The sequence below is a fragment of the Osmerus mordax genome, chromosome 23 (assembly GCF_038355195.1).
Source record: "Osmerus mordax isolate fOsmMor3 chromosome 23, fOsmMor3.pri, whole genome shotgun sequence".
Classification (NCBI taxonomy): Eukaryota; Metazoa; Chordata; class Actinopteri; order Osmeriformes; family Osmeridae; genus Osmerus; species Osmerus mordax.
Genome location: NC_090072.1, coordinates 1,123,082 through 1,132,919, shown reverse-complemented (window position 1 = coordinate 1,132,919; position 9,838 = coordinate 1,123,082). Strand labels below are relative to the sequence as shown.

General features: G+C 43.9%; 1 protein-coding gene across 1 annotated transcript; it reads right to left on the bottom strand.

Annotated features, from left to right (window-relative positions):
• Positions 1 to 3,659: 3,659 nt before the first annotated feature.
• LOC136967624 (E3 ubiquitin-protein ligase TRIM16-like) lies at positions 3,660 to 9,270 on the bottom strand. The gene is made up of 7 exons (XM_067261478.1): positions 8,594 to 9,270; positions 6,078 to 6,173; positions 5,593 to 5,826; positions 5,341 to 5,366; positions 5,000 to 5,133; positions 4,692 to 4,739; positions 3,660 to 4,550 (listed from the first exon to the last, which is right to left on the bottom strand). The coding sequence occupies exons 1-7, from the start codon at positions 9,191 to 9,193 to the stop codon at positions 4,036 to 4,038; spliced, it is 1,653 nt and encodes a 550-aa protein (XP_067117579.1). The 5' UTR covers positions 9,194 to 9,270; the 3' UTR covers positions 3,660 to 4,035.
• Positions 9,271 to 9,838: the final 568 nt, after the last annotated feature.

Genomic DNA, 9,838 nt, shown 5'->3' with positions numbered 1-9,838 from the left:
CCTGTAGGCACATTAGTTCTGAGCTTGGTTGCATTTCTAATTTAGGTTTGTAAATATGAAAGTGGTCATTTTACATGTGTGTAAGAGAGAAGGAGAGCAACTAGAGAGGATACAATTTCTGGGGAAATTGTAGGGTGTGCTTGCTTGCGTCGGTTGCACAGGGGTCTGTATATTTTATATAAAAATGCATCGGGCCTACTTATTATTTATAAAGATTACATAGATTTAAAAGCATCTCTTTTTTGCTGCTCATTTACAACTCAAAATATGAGTGAAGTGTAGAATGAAATAGGATGTCTTCTCATTTCCCCTGCAAGAGGCAGCTGACAGGCTGAATCAAAACGAATACATTTGGCAGACCGGTGTACAAATGGACCTAATCTCTATGACTTAAACGTCCTTTTAAGTTGTCCCTTCTCGTGATATTTTCAGGCATTTAGACTACTCATATTGCATTCATTCATTAATAAAGAACCCCCTTTTAAGATTATTCTACGACTTTACCGGCAGAAGATAGAATCGCGATTCAAACAGTACCATCTGCTAACTGAAAATATGCCCCCAAAAACGTAAATAAGCTTGACATTTATTTAGTGGAAAATAGCTCATTCATAAAAAGCTCACTGGTAGCGATCATTGTCAGTAACAACTCAAAATGCGATATAGCCCTGTGTGGAGAAGCTGCCCCGGTAAATTCTACTACTACAGTACAGTACTAGACTACTGCTGTGTTCGTCTTGATAGCGATTGCGTTGGTTGAATTCGATTAAACGTTCCGTTGTACGGTTTAGGCTGAAATTAATTATTTTCATGAACAGATTGACAAAGTTTAGGCTGTGGCAATGAAGTTCAGGTTAGTAGTCAGATAGTTTCCCTACTGAAAGACTTTTGAGTAAGGGGAGTGCCGAACATGTTCTGTTGCCGTTTGACTTAAACAGCTGAGGAGTTGTTGTTAGCTACTCACACTAGTGTCTCGGGTACAGTAGGCTACAGCGTTGCAGTGAGCTACACTGGTTTGAAACCACAGGTAATGGTAATTTCACCAACAAATCGTTTACTAATGTCAGAATAAATCCTACAACGAAAATGTATATGTGAGGAATGTTTATTTTAACGATTGAAAACAGATACATCATAGACCACTGTAGTATGTGTTGCCCGGGCAACACAGGCTAATGTCATGATGCTAATATGTCAGTGAAATAGTAGACTACTGTTTCCGAAAGTAGATGTACTTCCTTAATAATATCAGCTTATATTGTACATTACACATCACAATTGTGTGTCATATCACAAAGTAAAATGAGTAAATATTTATCACCCTGGCCTCTTTGCTTGTGGCGTTTCTGCAGCTGCCTTGCAGTAAAGCTATAGTTAGCCTAGCTATCCCCCAAGTTAACAGATGCGAAACGAATGTTCTGCCAAAGGTAGTCACGCGTGTTTTCGTGACATTATTGCAGACCGGTGTAAAAATTGACCTAATCTCTATGATTTAAACGTCATTTTAAGTTTTTCTCTTCTCATGATATTTTCAGGCATTTAGCCTACTCATATTGCATTCATTCATGAATAAACAACCCCTTTGAAGATTATTCTACGACGTTACCCGGCAGTAGAAGATGGAATCGCAATTCAAACGGTACCATCTGCTAACTGAAAATATGCCCCCCAAAACGTAAATAAGCTTGACATTTATTTAGTGGAAAATTGCTCATTCATAAAAAGCTCACTGGTAGCGATCATTGTCAGTAACAACGCAAAATGCGATATAGCCCTGTGTTGAGAAGCTGCCCCGGTAAATTGTACTACTACGGTACAGTACTAGACTACTGCTGTGTTCGTCTTGGTAGCGATTGCGTTGGTTGAATTGGATTTAACGTTCCGTTGTACGGTTTAGGCTGAAATTAATTATTTTCATGAACAGATTGACAACGTTTAGGCTGTGGCAATGAAGTTCAGGTTAGTAGTTAGATAGACTTTTGATTTAAGTAAGGGGAGTGCCGAACATTTTCTGTCTCCGTTTGACTTCCTAAACAGCTGTGTACTGTAGCTAGATGTTTTTGTAGTGTGTCTCGCGTAAGCTACAGCGTTGCAGTGAGCTACACTGGTTTGAAACCACAGGTAATGGTAATTTCACCAACAAATCGTTTTCTAATGTCAGAATAAATCCTACAACGAAAATGTATATGTGAGGAATGTTTATTTTAACGATTGAAAACAGATAACGCTACATCATAGACCACTGTAGTATGTGTTGCCCGGGAAACACAGGCTAATGTCATGATGCTAATACTTCAGTGAAATAGTAGACTACTGTTTCCGAAAGTAGATGTACTTCCTTAATAATATCAGCTTATATTGTACATTACACATCACAATTGTGTGTCATATCACAAAGTAAAATGAGTAAATAGTTATCACCCTGGCCTCTTTTCTTGTGGCGTTTCTGCAGCTGCCTTGAAGTAAAGCTATAGTTAGCCTAGCTATCCCCCAAGTTAACAGATGTGAAATGAATGTTCTGGCAAAGGTAGTCACGCGTGTTTTCGTGACGTTAGTGACGCAGTGACGTTAGTAACGTCAGTGACTGTGGCTAGCAAATTAGCCACCGTTAGCTTCACTTTTCGCCACAAAAACTTAACTTACGCTTAAACCATGCAACGGAACGTAAATTCCAATAGAAGCAACTCAATCGCTACCAAGACGAAACTTTTGACACCTACGTTGTCTATGTAGGCCAAGTATTTACTGAGTTTTAGGGGGGCAAAAAGAAATAAAAATAAAAATAATAATATATATGTGAGAGAACAAAGGTTGTGCTCTCGCCGAAGGCTTGAGCACACCCAATTACACAAGAAGGTCTGTCTCTCTCTCTCTCTCTCTCTCTCTCTCTCTCTCTCTCTCTCTCTCTCTCTCTCTCTCCAGTATGTGTACTACAACCACGATGTTTGTTGATGTGTTAAATAAACACATCAGTAGCAAGAGGGAGTTTTGTAGCTCTACTGGTATGTATCCTACATTATGAAATGGTTTGTGCCCCACCAATGTTTTACATATAAAAACGCCACTGCCTTCAACAACCTTCCACCTTCGCAGCAGAGCGTGCGGCCTGCGGTATAAGAGCAAAGCTCAGCATATTTCTACAGCGGTGTAGAAAACAATTCTAGTGCGTACTGCCAGAGTAGCATGCTTCATGTGAGCTGTGTCGCCCTCTTGTGGTCACAGAGCAGTACTGCACTGGCAGCATCCTTAGAGCTGGGCACACGTGACAAACCTCCTGTGGTGAAGATAAACCCAGGCTACTACAACAAACATGTTGCACTGGAAATAAAGGTTTATTATCCACTATATATGAAAAAGGTAATTGACCCATAGTGGTTATGGAGATCAAACAGTCAGTTAGAAATAGACTAGAGACTGCCCTCTAGTGGCAAAAGTGCAAAATTGCATTGAGAGAAATGAGAGGTGAAGAGAGAGAGAGAGAGATGAGAGAGAGCGAGAGAGAGAGAGAGAGAGAGAGAGAGAGAGAGAGAGAGAGAGAGAGAGAGAGAAAGGGAGAGATGGAGAGAAAGAGATGGATACAGAGAGGGAGAGAGACTAAAGACTATAGATGTGTTAGAAGCACAAATCCTTCTTGTACAGTGTAAATAATGAGAGATGTCTTTCAGCTTCACATGTCTTTATTCAGCTGTTCAGGTCCATTATAACCACCAGCAGGAGTTCAAAGTACCAGAGAGACAACTATGAACTGATCACTTAAACAACAGCAGTTATAAACACTTCCATCTCAATAGTGAGTAGCACATGTACCCAAACATTACAACACATCGTTAGTTAAAACTCTATTTACTGAGTAGCAGGACAGGAAGTAGACAGTGATTTCTATTGTCCAGTAGAGCCAAGACTAAATGATCATATACAATCATCAAGGTGAAAGAGCAGGAATCATACAACAAAAGAACAATGTTTATAAACCCACTAAAACAATGACAGGGTTCTGTATGATGGTATGAAGGTATCACTCCTCTACAAGACCCTCTACCACAGCTTCACAATCTCTGCACTGGCACCATGGTTACCAAACCCAAGCCCAGGGTAGAGTGTCTGGGTGAAGGTGGTCTGGACTCTGTGGAGGAGGGTCAGTGTGTCAGAGACGACACTGTAGAAGGACAGAGTACCTGCCTTGTGATCCAGGTACACTCCTACTCTGGAGGACTGAGGGCCTGATACTGCAGTTTTAACACTGTTATGTGTGAACCTGTAACCACCACTAGTGCACAGTAACCTCCAGGACTTGTTATTGTTACCAAAGACATCTGTTCTGAAGATGTCTTTATATGAGACTGCTATGTTAACATATTTACCGCTCCACTCCACCTCCCAGTAACAGCGTCCAGACAGAGCCTCTCTACACAGCACCTGACAGGACCTGGTGAACCTCTCTGGATGGTCAGGATATGGCTGCTTCTCTAGCTGTGTCACCTTCCTGTTCTCCTCAGACAGAGAGAGGTGTGTATGTGCTATGTTTGGGTCCAGAGTGAGCTGACAGGAATCTGGGAGCAGAGCAGAGACCAGATCAGAGTTAATAACACGTCCATTCATGTGTCCCCATGTTAAAGCTGCTGTTGTTCTGGATCAGATTCATCATTCAACACGTGTCAGTGGAGAGAGACCTGGACACTTCAGAGACTCACATGGTAAGAGGTCTGCTCTGGTAGGCAGGAACACATCCACTGTGGAGACTGGAGACACACATTTTTATATATATACACACATATGTATATACACACACACACACACACCAATGGCCCCAGACACAACATGTACAGACACACACACACAGAAAAACAAACATGGACAGTACATCAAACACATACACTACCGTATCAAGTTGATCCAAACATGTGCTTATGTGACAGGTGTCTGTCTGTCTGTCACATGATGTTTGTCCATGAGGCTTAATGTGCGGTTCCTCCAGACCTGCTGTGTTTAACCAGCTCACCTGTGGTGGAGATGTTGGACCACTCTATCTGGATCAGCTCCTCTAGTTTGTCTCTCAGCTCAGAGACCATCTCAGGCACATGTTTGAAGTACTGAAGAGGATGAACAGAGATGCTGGGGACATCTGAAGATACATTACATTACATTTACATTTAGTCATTTAGCAGACGCTCTTATCCAGAGCGACTTACAGTAAGTACAGGGACATTCTCCCCGAGGCAAGTAGGGTGAAGTGCCTTACCCAAGGACACAACATCAGTTTGCATGACCGGGAATCGAACTGGCAACCTTCGGATTACTAGCCCGCTTCCCTCACCACTCAGCCACCTGACTCCCCATACACTGGTTCTGGAGAGAGACTGGTAGTTCTGGAGACAGGGGGGGGATGGGGAGAGAGGGGGGGGGAGAGAGAAAGAGGGGGGAAGAGAAAAGGGAGACAGACAGGAAATTACACACATAGACAAACACGACCATGCACAAAATGACACAAAGTAACGCACACACACACTATTCACAGGTTAAGCAGAGATCCTACATAGATGACCAGACAGTGAGTGTAGCTTCAGATCTGAGCTGCCAGGGTAGTCTAGTTACCTGGAGGAAGTGTATGTTGTCCTCTGTGTGTGAGAGCTTCTCCAGCTCAGCGTCTCTCCTCCTCAGCTCAGCTATCTCCTGCTCCAGTATCTCCCGCAGTCCTTCAGCCTGACTCACTGCTGCCCCCTGCTGGGCTCTGATCAGATCCTTCACCTCAGAGCGCCTTCTCTCAATGGAGCGGATCAGCTCAGTGAAGATCCTCTCACTGTCCTCCACTGCTGCCTGGCCAGAGCGCTGGAGAGAGGGAGGGGGGGAGAAGAGAGGGAGAAAAGGGAGAGAGAAGGAGAAAGGGGGAGAGGGAAGGGGGAGGCAAGAGAGGGAGAAAGGGGGGAGAGAAAGAGAGGAAAAGACAGGAAAAAAAGAGAGATAGAAATAAATCCAGATATCCCTCCAGTAACACCAGTCTTCCTGGATGTAGAGTACACCTGTCCTATCCAGGTATCTCCCAGTAGCACAGCTCCAGTAGTGGAGATCCTGATACTGACCTTGAAAGACTCCACAGCCTGTTGGAGCTCCTTCAGCTCCTTCTCTCTCTGCTGGACTCTGTGCTGGACTTCCTGCTGACTCAGGACCAGCTTGTCCTGGAGAACAACACACATGACAACAACACAGTAGGAGTTACAGTACAGGACTCTGGTGGAGTGGACCTCTGTCAGAACACACTGAACACCAACACTGAACACAGCTCCGTAGACGGGCTCTGATCAGACACAGCTTCACCCGTCTCCACTTTCACTTAGTGGGGAGTGAAGGGGGGCGGTGGCAGTACCGCCGCTCCCATAACGCGCACTACACGCTGTGCGTAGGGCACCAAGTCCTGAGGGGGCACCAACAAATTGCCAACTCAAAAATCATCATAGTACTAATAATTATAATGCCGATATTATATCAGTATATAAATATTAGGCACCTTTTAGGCATGTATATTACAAAACAGGCAGAACAAGAGATATATTTAATTTCTCAAAAAAAGTTACGATGGTGAAAACTATCGTAACTATCGTAAAACTATTTTGCGCTCAAATAAAGGCCAACATTTTTCGCTCGCGCGTGTTGCGTGCTCGCATTACGTTGGGAACTCCTAGCATCACATCAAACACAGAATGTGGATGCATTGGCAGGGCAGCTGTGGTGGCGTATACGGGGGCCGGTTCTGGTGGGCCGGTCTGGATCAAAGTCTAGGGCCTATTTTTACTCCCAGTCCGTCCCTGCCAAGCCCTGATCAACCACCCTCAACCAGCTGTTTAGGGACAGATACACAGCAGAGAACCACCACCTCTGAATAGGTGTTACATTGTGATGCTGCTGTTGTGTTAGGCTATTGGTATTGAGTTATATGTTTGGTAATAAAAAGTTAAACTGGCAAAAACTATCGGGGTTTTTTTAGGGGGGGGGGGGGGGGGGCATCATAAAGGAATTATTCTTAGGGCACCAAAATGACTAGCAGCGGCACTGGGCGGTGGTGACAGCCTTTCAAAGTTCCACATTACTAAATGGGTCTATTATTGGGGGCAGTTTTATTATAAAACTTTTTATATAAAACCTTTATAAAAAATCTGTAGCGGAGAGTCAACAGACAAAGCACGGTACCATCCACACCTTTCTCCTACCCCCGACAAGGAAAGGGTTTTCCCCCTTTGTCCTTATCTCCCAGAGCAAGAGCTTCAAAGCTTCTGGCCCAGCATGGGGTCAGGAACAGAGGCCACACGGCCCACAGTATCAGACAAAGGATTTCTAAGGAAGAACTTTCTTTTGTGGATTTACAAACATATTCTCAAGGACTACATGGCTCATGGACACTATTTCAATGACAGTAGTTGATGTGTTATGTGTGCTTTTCTCATTTACTTAGAACGTTGTTTAATTGATGTTTGATTATAACTTTCCTTCAGGAAGAGTTAAGTTAGTAAATTTTAGATCCAAAATAATTGTGTCATACTAACAAAACCATTTATGAATGTTGTATTGTTATATTCTGAAGTTTAAGCATTCCATGGACATTTGGAATAACGGAACTCAAAGCTAGCAGCCACTACACACCTCTAGGCAAATTTCAGGATGACGCCCAGGTGGGGAATAACTGACCAATGACCGAGTTCACCTTCACATGGATACCCCCCTGTTCTTTGGAGTATAAAACCCCCAAAAATACAATCACCCCCGCTTGTTCGTAGGAATAACTGAAGTGAAACGCGTCATTTCAGACTTTCTTCTTAACTTGCTAATTCACTGAGCGCCCGGAACTTTGACGAGAGATTCCGCTTTCTATTCGTTGGACATAACGAACCATTGACTCCTTTCTTCAAACTGACAAAAGTAACTGCGATTTGCAATATTTCTTACTTGTAACATATTGGCATGTTGTGATTTAATTGTTGGTGTTTGATTGTATTTTTACAAATGATTTAACCTAACCATCGTTAGGCCAGTTACCATTGAGCATCCATTGTTGCTAGAGGCCTACCTCTTCCTCTCTACCTCTCTCTCTCTCTCTCCCCCTTCCCCCTCCCCACGCGCTCTACACAGCCATTGTGTAGCTCACTCTCATCTAGGCCTACCGTACTGCTTTAGCCAAACTAACCCATAACTTATATGGTATTTGTTCATTATAATTACATTTTCCTAAATAAATCATTGTGTATAATACTCGCGTATCTCTCACGTTATCTGATCTGCTCTACTTTCATAGAATTCACTACTTAAGATTAGACTGATTATTACGAAGGCTATTTTTCAATAAGGTTTCCTCAGGCCCTTTAACAAATCCTGAGGTCTACTAAATACTTTATTACAGATTAAGTATTTCTAATCTTAAACGTGTATACTCCGCTACAAATCATAGTAATATTAATAACTTAGACAATGCACATGTAATTCAGTGATATTCCCACAGTTGTGGTCTTGACCGATCTTAAAATTCCGAGTTCTCAGTCCGAGACGACTAAATATGCGGTCGATTCTGAGACGAGACTGAGATTACTAGAACAGGTTCAGGTTTTACCTGTTTCTCCTTCCTCTCAGTTTTAGCTGACACCGTGTCATGGCCTTTATGTTCTTCCATGGTACAAAGATAGCAGATACACTCCTGGTCTGTCCGACAGAAGACCTCCAGCAGCTTGTCATGACTGGAGCAGATCATCTCCTGCAGTCCAGACGTGGCTTCCACCAGCTTGTGATTCTTCATCTTAGGAATCTGGTAGTGGGGCTGGAGGTGAGTCTGGCAGTAGGACAACAAACACACCAGACAGGACTTGAGGGCTCTCTGCTTCCTGGGCCCAGTGCAGAGGTCACAGGTCCCCTCTCCTGGCCCAGCTGGACTGGTCAGCTCAGAGGGGGCGGCCTGGGCTCCTCCTGTCTCCTTCAGCTTCTCCACCACCTCAGCCAGCATGTTGTTCCTCTTCAGAGCAGGCCTCAGAGTGAAGCTCTGTCTGCACTGGGGGCAGCTATAGACTCCCTTCTGCTCATCCTGGTCCCAGTAGCCCTCGATACAGCTGCTACAGTAGCTGTGACCACAGGGGAGCGTGACAGGATCCTTTAAGAGGTCCAGACAGACGGAACAGCAGAACTGGTCCTGGTCCAGCACAACTCCCTGCTGGGCCATGCTGGAGTGGTAGTGACGGTCGCTCTCTCTCACACACAAACACAAGTGGAGAAAGGGAGAGGGAGCGAGAGAAAGAGAGATAAGTTTCGTTTCTTCAGAATAACAACTGTTGTTAATAACAAGTGATTTCCTGGTTCTGTCAGAGGGTGGAGTTTAGCTGGGAGAGAGAGAGAGAGAGATAAGGAGAGAGAGTGAGAGATAAAGTATTAGAGGATAAGGAGTGAGTGAGAGATAAAGTATTAGAGGATAAGGAGAGAGATATCTCTTCTCCTCAGACAGAGAGAGGACTGAGTGTGTTTGGGTTCAGTGGGAGCTGACAGGGAGCAGAGGAGACAGGCTGCTTAGAAACAGGAAGTGTCTTACTCTCTCTCTCTCTGTTTGTGTCTATGTCTCTCCACCCCCAGCTAAACTCCACCCCCTCTCACACAGGCACACTGTTTATCTCTCTCCCTCTCTGTCTCATAATTTTGAAAACTGTTTGTAAGGTGGCTGTTGGTGAATCAAGAGAGTTGAAAGTCCAACTCAGGAAATCCTTTTTACATTTAGTCATTTAGTAGACGCTCTTATCCAGAGCGAAACACTTAAAACCCCTGTGCTGCCTTCGTGGTGCAAAAGGTGGGTCACAATGACCGGAAGGCAGCACAG

Excerpts from the sequence above, each read along its gene's own strand:
- LOC136967624 (XM_067261478.1), bottom strand. The coding sequence starts at position 9,193 with ATGGCCCAGCAGGGAGTTGTGCTGGACCAGGACCAGTTCTGCTGTTCC. Across the intron at positions 6,174-8,593 it reads CTGAGAGGAAGGAGAAACAG|GACAAGCTGGTCCTGAGTCA; the intron begins GTAAAACCTGAA and ends GTTGTTCTCCAG. Across the intron at positions 5,367-5,592 it reads ACAACATACACTTCCTCCAG|AACTACCAGTCTCTCTCCAG; the intron begins GTAACTAGACTA and ends CCCTGTCTCCAG.